Raw genomic sequence first — 24,830 nt, 5'->3', positions numbered from 1 at the left:
CTTGGTGCTATTGAAAAGCCACCTTGCCTGAGTGAATGAGATGGAAGAGGTACCTCAGCATCCCAGTTCTGTTTCCTGAGCTGCCATAACCTAAGGCAACAGGAAAATCCAGTTTCCAGTTTTGAAAATGGATCCATTTGAAAAACTTGAGGGGGGAAAAGCAGACAAATAAATAAAGAGAAAAGATACTGTTGAAGTTGCTGTGAAATGTAATCGTTGTCCCCTAGATAGCATTGAGAGGTGTGCCTCTCGCTAGAAGCATTTAGCCAATTGAGCACTGTCTGTGATCTATGTAAATTCCTCTCAGATTTTTATCAGCCGCAGTTCCCAGCTTCAGCTGCCATGTCCTGAGTGCCCTCCGTTCCTAATTTTTGATCTTTTCTCTTTCATTCAGAAAATAGCTGGAGTGAATAAGCAGCAGATAGGAGTGTGATGAAGAGAGTGGGTCTTAGCCTGTTTGAATATATCACTTGGTCTGTGTGAATAGTATGGAATAAAGGTAGGTTAGGGTGATGGCAGCTGGAGAATGCAATGTTTTTCAATGCTCTGAAATCCTCAATACATTTTAGCTTGTTGGCAGCTTAACAACACTACTAAGATTGGTGGTGGCTGCCAGAAGGAGCATGGTTTGTGCTGTATGGTTCTTGTTAGTTCTGCTTTTTGGACCACAACAGCAAAACAGAAGGAAACAAAGACAATAAAGGTCAGGGCTGGGGTTTTTAGGTCTTTGTATTGTCTTAATGGGGAGTTTGCAGGCTACAAACATCTCCCCTAACTTCAGCTGAGGGATTTCCCTGACCCCTCTCTACCTCATTCTGCCCCTAGTGACTGCAAATTATGCTCTACAAAAAATACTCTGTGCCACTTTGCTCTTCTGAGAGATGGACTCTGTGCCACCCTTCTGCCTAGAGTGTGTATCACAGGAGCAGCACACCACATGCATCTTCTTGCCTGTGTCCCTCCTGTCCCTGCAGTTGCCCATTCTGCAGCACACTCAGCCATTCATAAGTATTTGGGCCATTTATAAAGGAGTTTGCTCATACCTTAAGCATAGGAAATGTCAGTACAGTAAAAGCCCTTTGGACATCAATTAAGCTTCCTAGTCAGTCTGTGAAAGGAAGAGATTTTGTCTTCCCAAAGCCCAGCGAAAGAATCAAAAAATGCCAGAGCTGGCTTTTTTAGCTGGCACAGTGGATTGCCATGCTCCATCAACCAGACTAATTCTTTGGCTGCCAGTGAGGGTCACCAAGCACTGCTGCTTCCTTGTGTATCTCCCAGCAGCTGGCTTCAGAGGGTCAGCAGGAAGAATAATCCAGGCATGGAAAAACAAGGAGGCTTTGCAAATTCTATTTGTCTCTCTTGCACAAGGCCATACATTTCTTCTGCAGATTCTTGTCCAAGAATATTGATTTCATTATCAGAAGTTACATATGGTGGTTTGGGTTTGGGTGGGCTTTTTTTGTATTTATTAGGATTCCAAATTAAAGATGTCTGCTGGGATGAATGGATTATTGAAAACAGCAATGACTCTGAGACAGAATGTCTTGTAGTGTAGATGCAGAAATGCTGATAATTACTGAAATACTGTAATGTTAAAAAATAATCAGTTCTGTTTCTCCCCTGGTACCTGGAGACTGCTCTGGTACCCTTTGGTAGAGGTCTCTAGTTCTTGTTGCTATTTATGTAAGTTTATGTAAACCAAACCAGAGACCTTGTTACAATCTGTTTATTGCAAATGCAAATGATAGAAGTACAATGACTTTAATAGAGAGAAAGCAGTATGATGAAGGAGAGAAAATGTGATGGGCAAAAAGAAATCCTTTTTGTGTCTGTGGCATGAAGCAGTGAAGTCAGCAAAAAAGACGGAACTTGGACTTTCACTTGGATTTCTAGTAAAGAGCAGAGTTTTCCCACTATTTCTTCAGGGTAAAAAACTGGTGAAACACAGAAGTTGGGCTGGGAGAGAATGAATTACCATGTACTGAAAATGTCAGTGAAGAGCTATGCAGATTGCATTTAAGAAGGAATGCAAATGTTTTATTTTATTACAAACCCTGCATTGCTTCCGTATTGTTTTTACCTACCAAAATTCGGTTCTTCATAGTATGGCACAAAAAGAGGTGCTTGTTATGCTGTCAACTCAAAGCATGGCTTGATCAACTCGTTAGTGGGTTAAAAATATTTCAAACCAAATTTAAAAGTATGGGTTTTCTTTAAGCAAGCATATAGTGCTGATGATTAACTTATACCTTTTCAAGAACTTGACAGAGGATCAGATCTCTCTTTTTATGGCTGATTTAAATCCATTATTATTCTATCCAGCAAAACTCCAAGTCCACCTTTGAAAACTCTTTTGAGAATTACACTTCCCTACCTTAGGTAATATATGCCAGATCAGGAAATTCCAACTTCTCTTAAATTTACTGGGGAATTCCTGGAGTCTAAAACTCAGAAAACAGATTTTTGATGGACTGTGAATAATCATGGCCCTTTCTTTCTTCCCTAACCACATACTTTGTAGAAGTTGAGCCATGCTGAGTGCCTGCAGATAAGCTAGAAAAGAATTGCATGGACTGTCACGAGCTTGGAAATCTGTCCTCTTGTTAGTCAAACTCCATGCTCATACACATTCTGACTGAAGGTTAATTTTCCTTGTATTTGTTTTCTGTACATAGCATTTTGAAAAGCATTAAAATGCATGCTGACACCCAATGGTATTTTCAACAGATGAGAAGTTTGACTCCTGCTTAATTACAATGTGCCAACTTTTAAACTTTCCACTACTTCTGGAAATTGTTTTAGATGACTGATGTTTATAGGATGAGAGTCAGAAGCCTAGCCTCCAAGAAGATACATTTTATTTTAAAAGCTTGAATGATGCATGAAGTAATTTCCTAAAGGAACCTAAGGATATTATGTAGAATTGCAGGAAAAATAGTAGCTCAAAGCATTAATATTTATGTTAAAGATTTTTCACAAAAGCAACTGATGTAGGTTGATTTATGAGAGATAGTAAGAGCCTTCCATTGAGAAATTGAAAGAGAGTACATAAGTAATTGTATAGTAGAGATTTGTATCTGGACTATCTCTTAAGAGCAATCTTCTCTATTCAGTTTAAAAGAATAATAAATGGAAAATGGAGATGTAACGGTTATCTTGGCAAGGAGTGACCATATTTCCACTGTATGAGCTAATCCTGAGGTTTTTTCATTACTCAAACTATATAAAAACTTTACATCTAACAAAATACTGAAAGTGATTTTTATGAAGTATTCATTTAAAAATACTGTGTCTAAGAAATTCTAGAAGTCTGTAAAATTGCAGCTTCCTAGTTCAGCTGAATTTATTGAAGCATTGCTTATATGGCAGCTTGCCTCTTACAGTACAAAAGATGCATACAGTGTGGGAGATTACTGTTAAATCAATTGTTTATGCTTAGGTGTTGTTTTTCTATGAAAGTGCCTCTGCTCAGTATTTGAGACAGCATTGTAGTTTTTTGTGTCACTGGCAATTATTTTTTAACTCTCTCCTTATGAGCGCCTCATTAACTTTAAAAAAGGTCAAAATGCCTAAGGTAAAGGCTCTCAGAGATGGATGAAATATTTTTTGGTTTTCTTTTGGCAAGCATGACAAAAGTATTAATCACATAGAAAGTTTGCTTCTAGCCTTGTCCAAGGCAAGGCTGCCTTTGACTTGAATGTAGATATTTCCTTGGTTTGTTCTGTGAAGTTTTGGATCTTTCACAGGACTGGGCAATTAACTGATTTACATTATTCTAATTTGAAATTCAAGTAGCCAGTAGATCACGGTATTAGAATAAATAGAAATTTTCCTAACTGCTCAAGCATTTGCATTTCATAATCCAACAGCAACCAGTTAAGATTCATTGTTAGTCAAAAAAACCTTCAACCTACCAAAATCAGCCTCCTAACTTTCCCCACATTAAAACTTTACAAAGCAGGCAAACATTTCTCAACTTTGCTTGCTTGGTCCTGTCTGTCTTGTTCTAATAGGTAAATCATAAGGAGGAGGAGGAGGTGAAATCATGTATGTTGCAGCACTGCCTTTGATCCCATCAAGAACCAGGATTTCAGTGTCTTTTAGGAACTCTGTTGTTTCATGACCAATTCACACCAGTCTGAATTCAGACTGCAAATGGTTCCACCCTTTTTCTTGTATTGGCATTTTTACTGGTAGTGAACTGGTTAGGCAGCTAAACTGATTTTTAAAAAGTTGAAATTCAGTTTTTCCTCCTAGCTTTTTTTCTTTGAACTGATGTACTATGGAGTCATAAGAATGCCAGAGAAGAGGTATGAACATGTAGCACGGAGGAAAAGCTGAACTCTGACAGCCAGGTTAGGTCAACTTAAATTGTTATGGAACTGCAGTATTTGGTGTGGCATTAGGATGGTGCAAAAATCATTTTTCTCTACTCAAGTTACACAATGATGAAGTTTTAACCTCCAAGAAACAAAAGCAAGGCAGGAGTGAGTACACAGCTGTTCATATGTGTGCATATGGTTTGGAAGCATGGCAATAGCAAAGATTTAAAAATTATGTGCAAAACACATGGTCAGCTGTGAGATCAGAGTTGCTCTCATACAATTACTCCATTTAGTTTTCCTACCATGCCTATCCTCATGTTGAATTTTTTTCATTATATTCAACTTACGCTTGTTTCAACCCATGTCTGTTTTTTCTCATCCTTCTACCACGTTAACTCTTGCAAAGAGCCTGACAGTCATCTCAGAAACTTCCTTGTAGGTAGGGGCAGCCTGCTGCTGCATCCCTCTGAAGCTGCCTCTTCTCCAGGCTGAGCTCCCCTCAGTCTCTGTCTCTTCCCTTCAGCTTCGTGCTTGGGTGCTTCATCTCCCAGGCATCCTGGTGGCTTTCCCTTGGGCTTGCACCAGTTAGGTTTGTTCATGTTTTTCTTGCCTTAGAAGACCAGAAGTGGGTGCAGTAATTGAGATGCAGTCTAGTGAGTGCAGAATAGAGGAGATAATAACTTTCCTTGATCTATTGGCCACACTCTTGCTGATAGGGTAGGCTGTTGGCCTTCTCTGCATCCAGGGCACTGGTTCACTGACAGCTCACTGCTCACCAGGGCCCAGAGTTGCTCCCCAGACAGTCCCAGCCTCTACTGCCCTAAGGGGCATTTGCTTCCTGGATACAGGACTTTGTATTTGTTGATTCTGAGTCTCTGAAGGTTCTGTTGGGCCATTCCTGTAGCCCAACTCCATCTGAATGATGTTTATGTCTTGACTATGTTGATTGTTCCTACCCAGCATGGCGTCTTTTGCAAGTCTGATACCTTTTCCAAATCATTAATGCAGGTGTTAAACAGGACAGGTCCCTCCAATAGTCCACTTTTTACTGGCTTGCAGGTACAATACAATCTGTTGACCATCAGTCTGAAGAAAGTCAATCATAATGTGCAGGTTGCTGTTGCAAAACTAGGACAGATGAAGAGATTTGGGACTGTGTTTTTAGTCAAAAGTTGAGACTAGCTGGGTCTTCTTTCTTATTCAGGATGTAACTCAAACTTGTTAGTCTCTTGACTAAGTTAGCTTTCCATTGTTAGCAAAATTCAATTTTGACCATGTATTATTTGCCAGAAATGGGATTCATGTAAGTCTTTAGAAATGTCAGCTTGAAGAAATACTTCTAAAAAAAATCCTTTGTGACTATAATTCAACACAAGCAAAAAAAAAAAAAAGTTAGGCAAAACTGTAGTGATTCATTATAAATGGGTTCAACTAAATAATAATTAAGAATACACTGAAGAGACTTCAAGGATATTTTTGGTTATGAGTTATGATACTCACAATATTCTCTGTAGTAAGACAGTTTTTAGAATACTTTCTAATAAGTTTCAGTTTGAAGTATGTGTCTTGAAGCACAAGACCAAACTCCAGTAGGAAAATGGTTGTATCTGGAATATCATATTTACTGTGACTGTGAATCTGTTCTTTGTAATTTTTGTCAAATGTGTTTTTGAAAGCAATTTTGATTTTGAACTTAACAAAATGCAGTAGCCATGAGGTCCAGCTATGATTGTGCATTGTGCAGAACTTTGTTTTGAGCCTACTCTTCTGTACTTCCTGAATGTGTTTCTTGTAGCATGAGAAACAGAGTAAATGCTGCCTGTGCCTTTCATGTGTTTGGTATTTGCACTCTGTAAGCAACTACCAAGATGAATGATATTAACCTGTTCAGTTACATTACATTCTATACCCTGATTGCCACTGCCCGCTTTCCTCTATGTGTTGATCTGTAGTTTTCCTTTGAACATGTTGTCATGGTGCAGAAGTGCAGGGGCTACCAGAGCTGAATGCAATATTTAAAGGTAATCACACAACAATTTTATATAAATTGTGTGGTGGTGTTTTCTTATTTGTTTTTTATTTGTTTCCTCATAACTGGTACATAAGGTGTTTGGTATTTTGACTTCTGCTAAATGTTCAGCTGATTCAGAGCCACCCATGAGAAGTTGAATAACTTCCTCAGTGGTGTGGGCAAAAATAATTGATGTCTCTTAGTCTAGTATGGTGGTACAAAATCTCTTCACAGATTTTTGTAAAAAACCTATTCCTTTTTTCATTTTAAATGTTAGCTTAAGAAATTGAATTTGAAAATGTGCAGAATAGCCTCATTGTGTTATTCTCATCTTCTTTCCCCTTCTCACATATGCTTTTACTTTGAAAGAGAGGACTCTTTCAAAGGATAAAACATGGCTGTTACCTACTCATAGACATTTTTTGAATATTGTTTTGATGTTTGTATGCTTATTTGAAGAAGTGCTAATTTACTCTGTGCTGTTAGCAACCACAAATAGGGATGAGGTTTTAATATGTACTGTATTCTCAGAAGTAATAATCTTTTAAAGTCAGTAATGCAAACTGCTAATAAAGCTGAAGGGAGTGCATTTTCATGTTTGGGAAAGGTAGGCAGCTCTGTTTGAGTCAGTAAGTAGAGTATTAACTCATCTGGAAACTCCAGGTTCCCTTTTACAGTGTCTCAGATAATTCCTCAGCAATCTTTGCAAATTACTGCCTTGAAAGTATTTCCCCTGCTCTAAACAACTTTGTGCCAACCACACTTGGTAAAGAGGGATGTGTGACAAGCAATGATAGGCTGGAGGTAGAGGAAAGGCTTGAAGGTGTTCAGGGAAAGGGAACCAAAAAGGATAGCTGACCTGAAAGGGGTTTAGTCCATTTGATGTGAGAAGCAGAAGCTGATTTTTTTTTTCCTTTCCTTCCAATAGAAGGCCATGCTTCAGTAAATTGTGTTTGTGTTTCTCTGTTTCTGCTAGGAAGTGCTAGAAAATTTGCTGCCTCCGTGAAAGGTTTTGGGGTGGCTTTTTCCAGGCAGTTTCTGGGAGTGGGTGTGTGCGAAGGAAGTCACAGCAAACTTAGGCGTTTCCTGTTGGATAATTGTTACATATTTCCCATTCCTCAAACTCTGCTGCCCCTGGGAATAAATTTGATCTACATCTTGAAGTCAATTAATATTGTGAATAAAGAAATGTAAAAACAGTAGAGAAGCTGAAGGAACTCTGCATTGATTTTGTTTAGTGTAACACGGTTTTCTGAGTATCTCGGAGTATACAAAGAAAGGCAATTTAAAAAAGCATTACAATCTAGAGTTCTTTGTATTAAAATTATTAGTGGGAGGGATTAAATGTAGGCCAGAACATGTATCTGAAATAATCTTATAATTATAATTTTACATTACTGTAATCTTACAGTACCCAGACTTCATTATCTTGCACTTTTAAGTTCAACATTAGATTTGTATGAAGCAAAGGTATGTTACAGAGCTTGCTCGTTAGTTCAGTTTTGTGCAGTTTTACTGATATATGTTAGCCTCTGACTTCCATCACTCTGCTCTCAAGAATGATTTTTCTAGAGTCTCTTATCTGTGAAAACAGCTGAGATTGAGGGATCTTTTTGAACCATTTGCACCAAGGGTTGGCAGACTTTTTTAATGATCTCTTGCTACTATTAAAATACAAATATATTGTCCTTTTTCTCCTTGGTATTATGTTGTTTGCAGTTTTTTAAAATCAGTGCTGTGTTTGTTCATTTTCCATGAACAAAAAATTGTTGACACATTTTTAAAGATTTCTCCTGTAGCATCTGGAAACAGTTACCAGAGACCCCAGATCCACCAAGTGAGTTTGTGCCATTGGAGCCCTGATCTAGCTCAGTCTTTTTGCAACGGGAGCTGCACTGTATTGCAAAACACAGAATGTTTAATGAAGTATGCCTTCAAAATTGTTACAAGTGGTTGGATGAGAAGCTGGAATCAAGATATGAAGAACTCAGTATTGAGAATAACAGAGTGGAGTGCTCTGTCCTGTTGGGGGCAGTTTGTGGGTCTGTAACCAACCTGCAGAGACATTGGACATATTACCTTAAGTTGCCTTTTCCCTGCCTCTGGAATGGTTCTTGGCTGAAGGGCTTCACAGAACTGAAGTTAAATGTCTGTGAGGTTATCTGAGATGTTCAGATGGATAATACTTTTTGAAAGTATTAGATTTAGGTTTCCTGCTACTGAAATTGGTAACGCTCCTGCTGACTTCAGTGGGAGCAGAGTTAGTTGAGGAGAGTCTTTAGAAATGTAGAAATCTCTATAAATCCAAAGGTCACTTACAATGCAAGGGTTTGTTTACAGGAGAAGTGGAGTTTATAGAACAGAATTTTTTTTCAAAATAATTTTCTCTGGCTGATGAGGTGAGTAGTGGGGTGATTTGGACTAGTGTGTATGAAATTACAGAAAGGAGGAGAGGGAAAATTTAGAGACTGGGAAGATCTTTTAATGCTAATATTAAATATTATAATTTTCTGGGGTTTGACTATGTTTTTTCTTTGAAATACATTTCTATTTCTCATATTTAATTATCACAATACAAAAATGTCCTAAATTTAACTGTAGCAATATGCCATGAAAACTGTTTTTGGTACTTTGTGCCTGACAGCCAAGATGACCAATCATCAATCAACAAATTAATATGTTTTGATTAATTCCTAATAAAGTATTCTAGTCTATAGATATTTTCTACCTGTAGTTTGCTGTATCATACTTCTATCAAGCAGTAAGGATTGTTTGCTCCTATTTGCATGTGGAAATTCCTGCAGAGTTTGTGCCATTTTTTGAATTTCATGAACCAGTGCTTGACTGGGTTTGTTTGGTCTTGGTTTGCCTTTTTTTTTTTTTTCTTTTCTTACCTTGAGTATTCTTAAGAGTACATCTTCCTATTGTAGGAAGAATATTTGCTAGTAAATGTGTTAAATGAAGAGCAGAGTGGTACAAGACAGTAGAGGAAAACATTTTGATGTCAAGTTTGCACCCAGAGATTGGAGGATCGGGAACACTTAAAATTGCTCGGAAAACAGGATGGCATTTATGGAATTAAATTAAGACCAATAGCTAAGTTTCTTAACAGTGCTGTCAATTGATGATAACATTTTCCCTCTAACAACAGTGTACAGTCATGTATATATAAATAACCTATAGCAACACTGCACATAATAGCCTTTTCATAATGTCACTGCATTTGAGCTTTCCAGGGGAATGGCAAAGGTCATATCATTGGTTTATGGCTGTGGAATTATCCATGTGCTAGGCTATGGTTATCAGACATTCCTCACATTCCAGGTGTCTAATATTATAGTGCTTACATGCCAGTGCAGGACCAACTGCTGTGTCAAAGAAAAATGCTGCAGAAAACATTCATGGCATTACCCATTTCCATTTCTCTGTGGTCCCCTTTCCCCCCTAACCTTTCAAAATGTCATCTTTGCATTGAACTTGGCAATGTTAAACAGATAAATGAATTACAAATAGTGATTTGGTTGGAGGCTTTGCCCTACAGAAACAAATAGCTGGTATGCTGAGCTGGAAAATATTGGTTCTCCTTTTCACTTTTACTACCTTCAATGATGAAATGATGTGGTAAAATGTGTAGTTGAGTTCAGTGTGGAGTTTTTCTTCATTGATGGCAATTGTGAAGTGGAAAGCCAAAATAGTTTATCATAATCAAAAGGAAAGGGAAACAAAAAACCAAGCCAGCAGGCAGTTTGACCTGGTCCTGCAACCAGTGGGTGTGGGTCCCTTCCTTCCCAAATGCATTCTTCCCTTTCTGGGTCCCAGCTATTCAGTTCATGTGCCTTTTCACAGAAGCACCTGTGAGGGGACAGAGGGAGCTGACATTGAGCTAATGCCACCTCTTTGTAGCTGGGAGGAGGCAGTTCTGCTCGGCTTGCTGGCTGGTAGCACATTTTTATGGCAGTCATTAACATGCACGCAGCATCTCAGGGAGCTGGGAGGCAGAGCACTCCCTCTGCACTCGCCTCCCTCTGTCTGCTGCCTGCTGGACTGAGAGCTTAACTTGTGTGTTCTCTGCTTCCTTCCTTTTGAGTGTGTGTGTGTGTGAGAGAAGGACATCAGTTGCCCATTTTGTGTGGGTTCTTTTCTGTGGAGGAAGCAGGCAAGGTCTTTGGATGACCTGAAAATTTTCATCCATAGCTTTTCTGTATTGCATAAAGCTTAGGGAGTTTGGGGATGCGTAGAACTTTTTAACATTGAGAACAAGTCTTTTAAAATAAAGAAATAAAAAGAGTATGAATTTTTCTTAATATAAAAATTTTCTTTCTTTTTCTTAATATAAAAATTTTCTTAATATAAATATATATATATAAAGCACTTAATTTCTGATGTTTTTACATTACACTTGCAAAACTGCTAAATGAAGTAGGAAGGTGTTTTTTTGGAAAACAGACCTTAGGGACCTTAAAGATCATCCAACTCCCCTGCCATGGATTGGGACATCTTTCATTAAACCAGCTTGCTCAGATTTCTGTATAGCCTGGCCTTGAACACTTCTAAGTATGAGGCATCCACTATTTCCCTGAGCAACCTGTTCCAATGTCTCACTATCCTCGCAGTAAAGGATTTTTTCCTAATATCTGACCAAAACCTACTTTCTTTCACTTTGAATATGTCCTTTGCTTGTCTGAAGCTATATCATTCTTTCTGTAGTGGGTTTGTTGTTCAGCTATTTTTGCTGTCAGGTTCTACTTTTGGATACTTGTGCTGCTGTTACAATAAGTGGACTCAAAAACTTTGCAGTTATATTTTTGTTTCAAAGAACTTGTTCTCTATGTACAATACAATTTTTGTAGTAAAAATCGTAGCTGTATTGGCTTAAACTGGTTAAGTTCATAGTAGATACTGGAAGCTAAGAACTTTTATCAAGATTCCTGGGGTTTTCCATATTGTGCAAGTTTAGTAAGTTATGTATAAATATAGAGAATTTAAGACTTTTTGTTGTAGTGTGGTTGCAGCAAGGTTTGTTGGCTTGTTTTCATCCTTGTCCTGGCAGTTTAATGTTTAACTAAATCAAAAAGAGCTGGAAAACATGTGAGGAATGAGTACAGTTTGTTACTGTAGTTCGTGCCTGTCTCCAAGCCCCAGCATTGGTGAGGTGCTGACTTGTTATTTCTAAGCAGGACTTGCTGAATATGTTGAACAGTTCGTGCTGTGCTACAGCATAGGAGATTGAGTTGGTCTGCAGGAAGGCAGCAATCAGAACTGATGATGGGCTGATATTGCCACTTCACATGGTAGTGGTAGTGCAGCTGTCTCTCTGGAAGGCTGACTGGAAACTGAGACACTCTTCAGCACACTGCCCTTTTCAGCAAAGCATTTCAAAAACACCTTGAGTACTCTGCCTAAATTACAGAGAAGAAACCACTTATTCAGTACTCTAAAAAGGTTTTTTAAAATCCCAAACCCCTATGAGGAGAGAAAAAGATTAGATTTTAGTTTCTACTTGGACCTTATGTGCTTCCTGAATATAGTATTGTGTTTACCTGGTTTGCTGGCTAGCTAGACAAGAGTCTTTTAATGGAAAGTGTATTTTTCAAATACACTTAGATATATTTCAAATACACTTCTTAGATAGTCTCTGAAACATCATTGAATGTGGTATATCTGCGTGAACCCACAGCTCACTTATAAATGGGAGTTATAGTAAATCACTGTCAGTAGGAGTTCAGTGCTGGAAACCAAGTTTTTGAGCTTGTTAAATAGTTGTGAGAGCCTGTTATCTGAGTAGTATGTACTCAAATAATGTCCATCCATTCTGGGTTGCTGTGAGGCAGAGAAATAATGTGTGTCTCTTAGCATAATTCTCCATCTGCACGTTTGTACATTTTTCTTTACCAAGGAAACTCTGCAAAACCAAAAAATACATTTCTTTAAGGTCTGCTGTCTGTTATAAGTATTCAAGGACTTAAAAGAATTACAGAATAGAAATTGTGAGTTATTAAAAGTGGTACTATACCAGTATATTTTTTTAGAAAACCAGAATCAGTGCTTATTTCAAGTTTCCATTCTTGTACAAATTTGAGTGTTTTACCTCTCTTTGTATTACCAGGACCAAAATAATCTGAAATCTGGAAAACAAGTGAAAATTCATGCAATGTATCCAGGAAACACTTGCTGCAGGAGTTAATAAATCTTTGTCTCCATGAAGTGTATAACTGCTGTGAGTTCAGTCTCTGCAATTAGGTTTTGAGTATCCAGTGGTGCAAAATGTGAAGGTGCAGTACTGTTGACTGTTACATATCCATTGTAGCCAGGAGTGTAGCTGTGAACATTTGGCTATAAACCAATACCATTGTGTGCATGTGTGTGTTGTACAAAGACACTAGTGGTGCACATTCTAGTGTCTACAGGCATACATTTAGTGCTATTAAGAAGTTTAATTTAATGTTATTGAGAACATCTCATTGTTAAGGGATGGATTACATTTTGTTTGAGCTATTAGTGATTCTGTTTTGGCATAGAAAAGGTAACATGTATGTTTGCTGTCTTTTGAGCACAGGCATTTGTTGACATTTGGTTGCACACATCTTGTGAACAAGGCAAACATGCATGACCTTACCATATTTGTTTATTTTACACCACTATTTCAAGCTGGGATTGCGACCATGCTGCTCCTTGTTTGATCTGTTCTACCTGGTATTGATGTCCACTTAGTTACTCTTTCAAAATAATACCTGTAATAAAGTGGCAGTATATCTTAACAATACCCTTATTAAAAGGGTACCTAAACAATTCAAAGTTTGTACATAATGTCTTGGCCTGATATCTGAATGGGAGGCACTACTGTGTTAAGAACAGGGTGAAACATTTAGCAGCAGAAGTCCTGTCTCATGAATGAGCCTTTTCAAGAGAGAGATTCTGTGTGGGATTTGCTAGTTCATACCTTATAGAATTGAATTAACAAAGAATATGGCAAAAGGGTGTTATGTGGGCCAATTCTGCCCCTTTTGACAGGTAAACAGCCTAATTACCGCTTTTTAAAGTTAGGAAAGAGACAGCAATATAATTAATACAAAGTAAATGCATTTGGTTACAGCTTTAGCCGCTGTAGTTTGTGGAAGAGAAAATTGTGTTCCCTATGCAATGTAATTTTCACGCTGTTAGTGACCTCAGCCATAGGGAGCAGCAATGCCTCTCTTTAACTCTGACCTGCAATGTGGAGCAGCTGCTGGGTCTCTTTTGCCGTTCTGTGTGCACTCTGCTGCCTGCAAAAGAATTCATCCCACTTCAATTTAGTTACCCTTGCACACACTAAGGATTCTTGCGTTCAGAATCCTGTACTCACTAGGGAAAGAGGGAAACCTTCAGGTATGAAGTAGATGTATTGAATCTACCTCTCTAAGGAACCTAAAGGAGTAATTCAGGTTTGGTAACTGGCTTTTTGAAGTTAATGGGATTAATTGCACCCCCGAGTTTTATATAAGAAATTTGTCCTCAGTGCCTGAAATAAGTAAAATCCATGTTTGTAAGCATATTTAGTATGGGATTAGAATGCATGTTTATACATCCTTCAAAGTAGTAATGCCCTATAGCATTAAAAAGTTAGGTAAAAATTGAATTGATTTTGAGATCCAACTTGAGCACTAAATTCAGGAAGTTTGATGAAGAATTGAGAACATTTTTGTACTTCTGTTTGTACATTCCTTTCATTGATTAAAATTTTACATTGGCTTCTCTAAAGCTATGGATCAAAATAAGAATTAAATACTTTCAGTTATCCTTTTGCAAAATAAAAAAACAATTGATACTGATTTTATGTTACTATTCTGTGTAATTGTGCTAACTGAAAGTGCTTGAAGGAAACTTTTTGTAAACTGTTGTATTGGTGAGTATTACTGTGGATAAACCATCTGTACACCCTTCTGTAATGGTGTATGGATTCCAGATAACTGTGCATGCAATCCTTCCATCACTGGATTTCTTCTTTTACATTTTAATAGATTGCCCATTTCTGCACATCTGAATAGCAGCTTGTGTTTTGTCTTCTCATTTTGTTGGAGTTTGGAGAAGAAGTATATTTTTCAGAGAAATTTCTGTCAAGAAAAAGTGCTAACAAATGCTGCACTGTAAAAGAATTAATGTGTAATATGCATCACTATATATGAGAAATGAATGAAATTTAATCCATACAACATTTTGTGTAAGTGTCACACAGGATCTTGCTATGCAACAGAGCACATGAGTTCATTTTGGGTATTTGGAGAAAGTTCTCAAATGCACATTGAAGTTTCTATAGAAGTTGAGCATTGACCCTAATTACAGCTGAATTCCAAACTACAAACTTGACTCTTGACTGTAGGCCAAGTACTACCCAGCAAAGAAGATGTTCTTGGAAGTAATTTTGAAAGGCATTAAGATGAACCTGTTAATAATTCTCAGGTATTTGTGTACCTCTTACAAACCTTTCTTCCTTTCTAACTGAGGTAATTTCAGGTTTGAGCAGGGTGGGGTTATTTCTCATGTGTGTGTCTCCTTCCCCCTGCCCCCCACTGCCATTTTCTAAGATCTGCCTACTGTAACCTTCTTCTTTTTTCTATTGATAGAGTTCTAATCATAATATGTATAACTTATGTTTCATTATTACAGATTATTTAATCCTGAATGGATTTTGGAGAAAAAAGGAGTCAGAGAAGGAATGCAGCAGAATTCCAGCATTTCTCTTGCATAGAACAGTTTGTTCAAAATAGTGTGTATGTGTGTATATACATATATGTGCATGCACATTTTTAAGAACATGCCTCTTGATATTCTCAGGTCACAGAAATGGGCTATATATTTTACTGCTATATGTGATGTTTTGCTATTACATATAGCAGTTTTACTGCTATATGTAATAAATGCCTCATTTTTGTGGACCTCAGTCTTGGAAAGAAGCCTGTCTTCTATGTATTTCTAGTTCTGGGGACTTCAAAATGTGATTTACATCAAATAAGAAAGTTGTCCAAATGAAGCATTATTTCTGCACTGACAGTCCATCAGTCTGCAGTTATGGTTCCATTTTACAGTGTCTTCACCCTCATTTTTTTTAGAGCATGGTGCTCATAACACCAAGGTTTTGGGTTCCATCCCTGTGTGGGCCATCCCCTTAAGAATTGAATCGATCCTTGTTGAGTCCCTTCCAACTCAGGATATGCTGTGGTTCTGTGATTCATTATTAACTTTAGCTGCATATGCTGACTTATTCTTACAGGTATGGCTGTAGAAGCAAGAACATCTGTTAATGACAACACATATTTTATTGCAGAATCTGCATTTAAGAGCTTAGCTAGCTAACTCTGTATTTTGAAAACTTTAAAGAAAAATGTGGATTTGGTATGATAATAGAGGTCTTCAGTTTGTAAACTGCATTTGTCTCCTAAGTCTCCCCAAGCATCTGTAAAGTGATTAACATAATCATGGATTGTTTACATAATGGAATTGCAGAATGCTTCCTGGTTTTCCTTAAAATAGCCACTTCTCCTTATGCACACCTGCCTCTTGTTCACTAAGGTTAAAAAAATAAAAAGGCACCCCTAGGTGAGAATACTTAAGCTTAATGATATGCATTAAAGAAATCCAAGCCTTTTATTAACTAATTGAACTTTATTGGATACTAAATATGGACTTTGAAGCAATCTTTAGAGCACTGGCATTCTTTTAGGAACATCTAAATGTCTGGCTACAAACTGAAACTAAATATTATGAACTACCCTTAGAATATCAGTGCCCAAGACATGCAGCATTTAATCCTCTATTATGGTGCAATAAACCTCATTTTTCTTGGATGACATTTAATGAATGTAATGGCAGTCCATCTATCATAGGTTACTCTGTGTCACAGATAATGATCTTCACACAGACAAGATTCCTTCAGTCCTTGTTCCTAGATATTATTTCCTGTCCAATTACATCTTGTAACTCTCTGCTCTCAACTTTTGTCTTGCAAATTTTCCCTTGCTTCCTGTTGTGTTAATTTTATCCATTCGTCATACGTATTTTGAAAGTAAATAGTGGTTATGTTGTGTTCTGAGGGCCATAAGCAATCACCTTGTGCTCACTGCTGTTCAGTTGTAAAATGATGCATCAAGCTCAAAAATTATGTGCTATTAAAAGACTCTGGAACAAAAAAGGGAGTCATGGGAATGTTACCCTCTTAGGTAATTGTGATCTTATTATGGACAAATCTTCTCATGTTTTAAAAATCTACTCTGGAGCAGTTCTGACATAGTTCAGATCTTAAGGATGCGATGTTCAAGCATGATCCAGCAGAGCAGAATTCATAAAACAAATTGTCCTGTACTGCCTGTCTTTTTGGACCTCTGTCTCTCTCTTCTCATTTTGTTTAAGGTCCAGTGTGGGTCACTCAAGTACTTTTCCAGAGTGTTTTAGTGTCTCTTTAATTTATGGAGTGTCTGGGATGAGAGAATGGCTGTTATTCATTCCTATCATATCTGGTTTCAGACAGGTGAGAACACCTGGACAGAACATTTGCATGATCAGAGTCAAATGCAGTCTAACCTAGAGAATGTGCTATTTATGGGAAGAAGTGAATATTTGATTAAAAATAAAATTAGTGTACAGTGCAGATGAAAAGCCAGGGTTGTACTGGGCTTATATCCCTGTGTAGAGGCGATGTAAAAATCACATCATGACTGTTGCTAGCTCTGGTGTGTAAATTTGGTGAATGTGTTGAATGTTTATTAAAAACTATCTGGCTTTGTGCATATGAATTTGAGTCCATACTGTGATTTCTATGTTGCTATATGGCTTTTCAAATATATTTCCTACTAGAACTACCTGAATTGAGTTTTGAGTTAGTGTTGTGATGTTGAGGCAAGGATGACACTGAACTTTGTTCTTCAGTTTGTTTCACGAACATCTACACTTGTAATCAAATTTGAGACAGGACTTTCTTCACAGATAGGTGTGCCCTTGAAGTTGGCACATTTTGTTCACAGGACTAACCAGATTCACCAAAGCACTGTTGCTTTTGTGTGATTGATGCTTCCTCTGAGCAAAAGTGGCCTGGAAACTCTTTGACATGGATGCCCTGTGTTCAGCCTGCTGCATGCTGCCTGCCTGAAATTGTGCTTGTATTTACCCTGGAGTTGAAAGGCTTCTCCTGCTTCCCTAAGAGCCATCCCTTTCTCTCTAGCTATTACTATTTACAACAGAGCAGTAATCTTTGAAGTGGTGCTGGTGTTTATAAGTGGGCAGCATTTGGGCAGGTGTGTTTGGTATGGCAGCACTAGGCCAGCTGTTGGCCTGCTGAGCTGCACAGCTGGATCCTGGCCATGGCAGCACAGCTTCTGCTGCCCAGAGAGGAGGAGCAGGGTGGCAGGTCAGAGCTGGGGTTTCTAGAGAGTCCTTGTTGCAGCCCCACTCAGGGCTGTGCCAGTGTCTGGATTTAAAGATGCAGGTCAGCAGTGTGAGAGGATACAATGCATAGGCTTGACTTCTTGCTACAGACCTTCTCTGGCCCTGGAAATCACTGGCAAGTTGACAGCCTGCTTGTGCTGCTTATAATCTGTATTTTTGTGTCCTGGTGATCCAAATACAATTCCACATTGGTAATTTTATCTGTGTTTTATAATAGTTTTTGGTGTGTTTAGTGGTTAACATAGCAGTTTATAAGTGGCAATAAATCGGCAAATTTGTGTTATACATGCAAATTTGTTCAGAACCTCAATAGAGTGTTAGTAACCTTCACTGGATTATGAGGTAAACTTTGGAGGAATATGAGGAAGTGGATTCATGTTTGCAATTTTAAAAACATAAATTGAAAAAGAATCAATATTCAAAATGTTTTGAATCCTGAGAGCCTTGTTCTTTGTGATTTCTGCAATCCTAGCTTGAAGAAATGCCGTTCAACTTAGAGAATTGGTAGGTCATATTCATTGATGATGATGATAATAAAGATTATAGTGGGGCAATTATTTCTAAATCAAATTTGTGCTTAAATTTGTTTTTTACAGCTGCATAAAGAATTAAATATTTTTGTAAGGTACTTTCTATCTGCCGTTTTGTACACAAAATCCAACTCAGTTTGTAAAAGATAAAAATGTACTATTCTTTTCTTTTACTTTTCTCACAAAAGTGTCAATAAACCTGTTCTTTTGGTCAGGAATTAATAAAGAAAAAATCCTGAAACATATTAATTAGCTTTTTATTTGTGTAGAATTTTGATGGTGAAATGAAAAAAACAGTCTTAGGTGATGAAACTTAATCAGCAGTGAGCAAAGGAGTGCTGCTTGTGTGTCCCACAAATTTCTATTCATCATGCTACTCTGTGGATTTTTTTTAAACTCTAGATATCTACTTAATCTTATTGTCACTATGGCAACAATAAAACCTTAAATTTCCTGTTCTTTCTATTAAATATATCACTATGTTAGAGGTGGCATTTATCTGTGGATTTATCAATAGGAAACTCAATACTATTTTTTTTTAAAAGGACCAAAAGATGATCACGTAAAGCTTTGCTCAGCCTCAGTTGGAAAAGAGCCCGTGTATTATATTTATCACTCTAGTTCTTATAACAAATAGATGCTCTATTATTAAAGTCAAAAACTGTAATAGTATGTCTTCCTGCAAAAGCAACATGTGAACATCTAAGGCCCGTTAAATATTACTTGTAAAGTGTCTGTTCTGTGCACACTGCTGCTTGTTTTATTCATGTGCAGGGATTGATAAGTGCTGCTAACTGCATCCTAACTGGCTTTCTGTGGTCATTAGAAACAGTGATGTTGAAATCTTGTGCTCTCTTCACTGACTTGAAGTTGAAGGGTCCAGTTTTCCTCGGGACAAACAGGAATATAAATAATTTCTTCTTTTTAAAGCTGTTGGTTGTTGTTTAATTTTAGACTGTCAAATGTGAAGGGTGTTGCAGTGGATTTCTCACTTGAGTCCTGTACTGAAAAATGTTTGCAATAATATGTTCTGCTTTAAGAGGAAAATAAACAACTTGCTCTTCTTTCTCCTTGCTATGCTTGTTCAGCTTCTGTCATAATAGGAATTAATATGAAAAACAGATACGTGGAAGGGAGAAAAGCTATATCACTGAATTGTTTCCTTGCTGTAGGTTGACAAAGCCCTTGTCATTTGCGGATTGTGTTGGGGATGAATTGCCATGGGGATGGGAAGCCGCGTGTGACCCTCAGATTGGTGTCTACTACATTGACCACATAAACCGTAAGTACTTTTGGTTTGCCATGTTGGTTATAAAAGACAGCTCATCTTGATCAGACTCAGAATTCTTGATTAGAATCAAAATGCTGGGGAAAATTTGCCCTTTGGTATAACATTATTGGTTTTTAAATGCTTACAGGAAAATCTGCTGGGATAAAATGGCGACGTCTGTTTCTACATATATTTCTAATTGCATAGTGAATATGTCTAAACCATGTGAAACTAGCAAAATATGAAATATAATGCTATTCAGGCCTGCTAAATGAATAAACTCCTGAAAGCATTTCTATTTTCTCTTTATACATTTATTACTCCATATTGATATGTTTTTTTATTTTCCGAGAAATAGTCTTTAACAGCACAATAGCAAAGGTTCTATTTGAGATCAACTCCTGAATCTAGGTATGTGCATCTGTGCTAGCAGTACCTATACTTACCTAAAAATTAGCAGGTATCTAATCTCTGAAGTTAGCAGAGGCAACTGCACAGGGTCAGTAGATGTGGCATGGACAGTAAGAGACCAGTGGCCTTCTGAATCTGGCATCTCAAAGTGGCATCTCAAATGTAGGGGCAAGGGAATCCACCCTGCCTTGTCTAAGCCACTTTTGCAGTCACAAGATCTCTAGTACAGTTGATGTAATGTAAAATGTGATGTATGCTGACTGGTTGGCTGTCTGCTTTGCAGATGAGATAATTTAACCTCCTTTGGTTGGGCTGGACTAGAACTCTGATAACTAGAATGGGACATTAGATATCAGCTGTACTTGTTAAGCACCTGCAGATAGACACCTAATATTGAACTGTATCCCACCCAATAACCTCATTTGTGATCTTAATTACAAAGCCTTGCTTTGCAATGAGTCCTCTGATCTTACATACAGTGTTAGACACTCCTGAACTTTTACACATACAAGCATCCTTGATTGAATTCAAAAGGTGAAGAAAGTAAAGGGTTTTCTTCTGAATCTAAATGTGATTATCAGCATAAAATTGTCTCTGACTTCTACTTTGGCCAAAATTATATACACCAGTAAAATGTTGAGAGCCAAATTGCATTTCTGGGTGTTTTGAGAGTGCTTTCAGATCACTGTACTCTGATTGTGCTCTTTTTATTTCATGCTTGTTCAAAATTTTTAATCAGTTCTTAAAACCTCTTGTAGCTTTGTTGCCTGTTTTATTAAGAAAGAATTTAACTGCTTTCTTTACTCTTAAATGTTATACCTGTGCATTGAAAGTGAATTCTTGAGTATTAGCAGCTATTCATGGTTTGAAATTTTGATATACTTAAAGGCAGTTTCCATCCCTTGTTTGTTCAGTAGTGCTCTTGATTCCTCTTAAATTAATGTATGTATTCCTTTGTAGCAACTTCAGTGAAACTTATTTTTTAAGTGGTGTATTTTAGTTATGTGCACTGTATTTTGCACAATGTTTTGGTGAGAGTACTCTCCAGTTGCTGGGTGGTAAGCTGCCTAAGAATCTTACAAGTAGGTGACTTGTTTGATGCACCAGAAATGGAGATTATAACTTCTACTTCATCTGACTAGGGTGCATGCAATGTTTTGATGCTATTGAAATCTCTGGTATGGAGGTCACTTAAAATGAGCGGAGAAAAGCCTTTCTAGAAAACAGGTTTTGTGTCTGCTTAGTGCTTTATTGGTTTTGTAACAAATCAGATGTGCTGAGTATGCTTTTTGGATTTGAACTGTTAAAATTCCCTGTCAGGACAGTGGCTGTGTTAGAACAAGGAAGACTCTTTTACTCTTTTGAAAGTGGTTTTGTTAATTCTCTCTGCTACTGGACAAAGAAGCCAAATGAGGGAGAAAAACTGTATCTACTGCTAGGAGGAAGAACAAATTGATAGATGCCTGAAAACAGGTTGGATAAAGTAGAATTTCAGGACTCATAAATAGCAGCTTGAGGGATAGCACCTTGGGAAGAAATCTGCTCCCATGTGTTAGGTTGGGAGAGGGGACTAACGATGCTTCATGTTCACTGCTGTCTGGCTGAATTTATTTCAGCAAAATATTTGACGGAAGGCCCACTGAGTCTCTACTTTTGCATCCCATAATTAATTATTCTGAACAACTTCTCTCATATCTGTCCTTTTTCTCATTTGTTTTTCTAGTGTTGTTCCTACTGTGTGCCTCTCTACAAAGCTACATTTGATCCAGCTGTGAAGTTTCAGGTTGTCCACAGGACTTGGACCAGTTTTACTATGATGACTGCAAATTTATTATATTTCTCAAGCCAGCCCACAGAGCTATGGAGGAGTAGGTTGCTACTCATGGTTGTTCCCTTCTTTTCTGTAAAAGGTTGAAAATGTTGAGGTTGAAAATGTTAAGGGTGGAGTTTCCATTAATGTTCAGATAGGTACTTGCTGCAGTGGATATTGACAAAACTCCCCAATAATTTAGAGAAAGCAATTGCACCTTGCAAAGTTCTGAAACTTCTACTGAATTTTTATAAAGTAATTTTTTTCAAAAATTATGTAAATCAACATACATGTTATTTTTTTCAAAATATTTTCCTCATCTGTGCAATTATTTACCTTGATCTTTTTCCTTCCCTTCTCTCGCATAAACCTGAGAAAAGCCTCCTCTTCTCTTCTGCAGAGGGTTAAGAGTTGTCTGAGAGCAGTCTGCAAATGTAGAACAATACCTCAGATTATTTTGGGGTCAATATGTTTAAGGATAATTTAGTTTTATTTTATTCTCACATTTTCTATATTTTCTATATTTAATTTTTTTTTCATTCCCAAATATAGTTTGGGTTTTTCAATAGCCTTAGAGCTTTCTCATGATCCCTTTGGATGATGTAACCCACTTTGAGAAGCACTGACTGAGGTCATTACTTTATGAATATATTACCCCAATTAGGAGTTTTAATGCGATGCTTTCAGCTTCAAGGGAGACCAGATTACAGGCCATCTGGCAAGGCAGAACATGCATATGATCTGGGTAGCTAATACTGTAAGAACTTAAATGCTTACCCTGTGCTTCAGTAGCACCCTTTGTTAGAGGATGACTGAAAGGATATTATTTGGTGGGCAGGGCCTGAGGAGTTTGTTTTGCACAAGATCCTGATTACTGTGGTTTGAGAGAGCCCAAAGATTTTATGACTTAAGCTGTTGACTCCAGTAGTCATTATTGCATACCCGTTCTCATGTGTTCATCTGCTTCAGCTAATTTGCTAACATTTACTAATTTTGCTAAACAACATGGTTAGGAATTCAAGGCCATACTAAAAATAATACATAACATATTACTCCACTTTATTTCATGTATCTGCAGGTGAAGTCATCACTTTCAATCTTTTTCCAATTCTTCTGTGAGGTTTTCCACATCAAGCATTAAGTGTCTGAGATGTAAACATTTATGTTCTTAGGGCTTGGATTTGCAAACACCTTTAAGTTGATATAATCTGTGAAAGTATTGTTCCTGCTCTATTGCTACATCTGGCCTTTTGTTCTGTCTCTGCAATGTTTTTGCTTATACTGCCATGAACATTTGCATGGCCAGACAATGAATCAGATCAGGGAGCTGATTCAAGTTGAAACTAATCTGGTATGGGGGAGGAAAAAAAGTTGCTATTTGTTCTCCTTTCCACACCTCTATTTATGCAAGCAAGAAAAGGAAGGTGACCTGGGGATATGAATGAACAGTCAGGTGGAAGAGATGGAGGATAGATACTTTTCACAGTAGCAATGGTTAAAGGCATTTTGAAATTACACCCTGGAATTTTCATCTGTTCTGTGCCAGAAAACAGTTTTAACTCTGAGGCTGTGACTTCCAGGTGCACTTCTCAGGTGGTGGTGGCAGCTGAAGCAGCAGCCATTGCTTGATCCAGGTCCTGTCCCCACACTGTGTCCACATGAGGATATGCAGTAAACATGGACAACAGGGAAGGCCTCTGTTTCCTGAGGTGTGAGTTGTTTTCCACTTCCTGTCCCTTGCCCCAGCTGCTCAGGTTTTCTGATCTGGATCAGTCTATGGTATGTTTAGATGAACAGTTGTGAGGTAATGGCAGAAAGAAAAGGAAAATTCTGGTTTGACGTGCGTGGTCTGAGAGGATCCCATACTGTGACAAGTTCTGCCTTGCCTTCAGCACCCTATTTGTTCCTAAATAACTTACCCCACTTACTTTCAATTCTTATCTGCCAGATAAGTCTCAGGAATAACAGGGCAAATGGTTGTTTTCTTCATTGCATTAATCTAGTTAACTCATAAAACAAATACTCTGCTGTTAGTAATGTTTAGTGGCAAAGGTGGCAGAATGGCAATTAGTGACGGCATTTAAAAGATAATAATAGGAAAGAGTAGTTTTTCCTAGCCCTGTACAGTTTCAGACCATCACATCACTTTCTTTTTGCCAGTCTGTATTTAATATGATGATTCTTGTCCCTGAACTCTACCCAGCACTTTTCTTCAAAATGGAGTTGGACAACTACCTTCTCTGCTTCTGCAGCTCTCCCTACTTAATTTCAGCTGTCCCTTTTGGAAGCATGAATGTATCTTTCCCAGCAACATCCTTCTGTCACTGTTTCATCCACAAAGAAAAGGAAAAAATTGAGTCAGTGATGCTAAAAAAAGAGAGAAAAGGCTAGCTATTTACACTGTTTCACACTTGCAGCACAATGTTTTAACTATAAGAGTTCTATTTCTTGTTGTAATCTTAAAGGTTTTCATGCTAGTTTATGCTTGTGCAACTGGTTTATCTAAGACAGGGACTTTTGTGGACAGACTGCTCCAGCCTGGGAGTCTGGTACATCTGCATCTATGAAAGTAGGCTGGATTGATTTTCAGAAAAGGAAGAATCCTAAAATCCCACCAGGAGTCTGTAATTACCAATAGCTTGAGGGAGTCAAATGCAGAATGATCACAAATGTGCCCGGTTTGTTCCCATGACCTACTGCCATCTTCTAAGCAAGTGGTGGCATGCAATCAATTGTGAGGACTCTTTGCTGTCAGCAAATGTACATGGCAGAAACCCAAGTGCAAATATGTGTTACCCCAAATGTTTTTTGTAGGTATTTTCTCTGTATTCTGGCTGTAGGAATGGATTAGAGTAATCTGGCTACAGAAGGAGGGCTCAAGTAGTGAAGGCTCTGGATAAAACATGATTTTACCTGCATCTTTTTCTTATGTCTTTGTTCTGCTAGCCTTAGCAGCAGAACATTACCTGCTTGCTTGATATTGTAGAACAAAATCCTCAGTTACTACTGCATTTCACTCTGAAACATAGAAGCATATTCTGTCCCATATCTGGAAGAA

The 24,830-nt window shown here is 37.8% G+C and overlaps 1 protein-coding gene across 2 annotated transcripts in view; it reads left to right on the top strand.

The window, feature by feature from the left end:
* Positions 1-24,830, top strand: part of WWC2 (WW and C2 domain containing 2) — a 94,636-nt gene that overhangs the window by 15,035 nt on the left and 54,771 nt on the right. For both annotated transcript variants that reach the window (XM_064710570.1, XM_064710571.1), the window contains exon 2: positions 19,454-19,563. In XM_064710570.1, the coding sequence (XP_064566640.1) occupies positions 19,454-19,563 (110 nt within the window). The remainder of the gene's footprint in view (positions 1-19,453; positions 19,564-24,830) is intronic.

This window comes from Zonotrichia leucophrys, chromosome 4, assembly GCF_028769735.1.
Source record: "Zonotrichia leucophrys gambelii isolate GWCS_2022_RI chromosome 4, RI_Zleu_2.0, whole genome shotgun sequence".
NCBI lineage: Eukaryota > Metazoa > Chordata > Aves > Passeriformes > Passerellidae > Zonotrichia > Zonotrichia leucophrys.
Note: the sequence above shows the minus strand (reverse complement) of the source record. Positions and strands in the feature narration are given on the sequence as shown.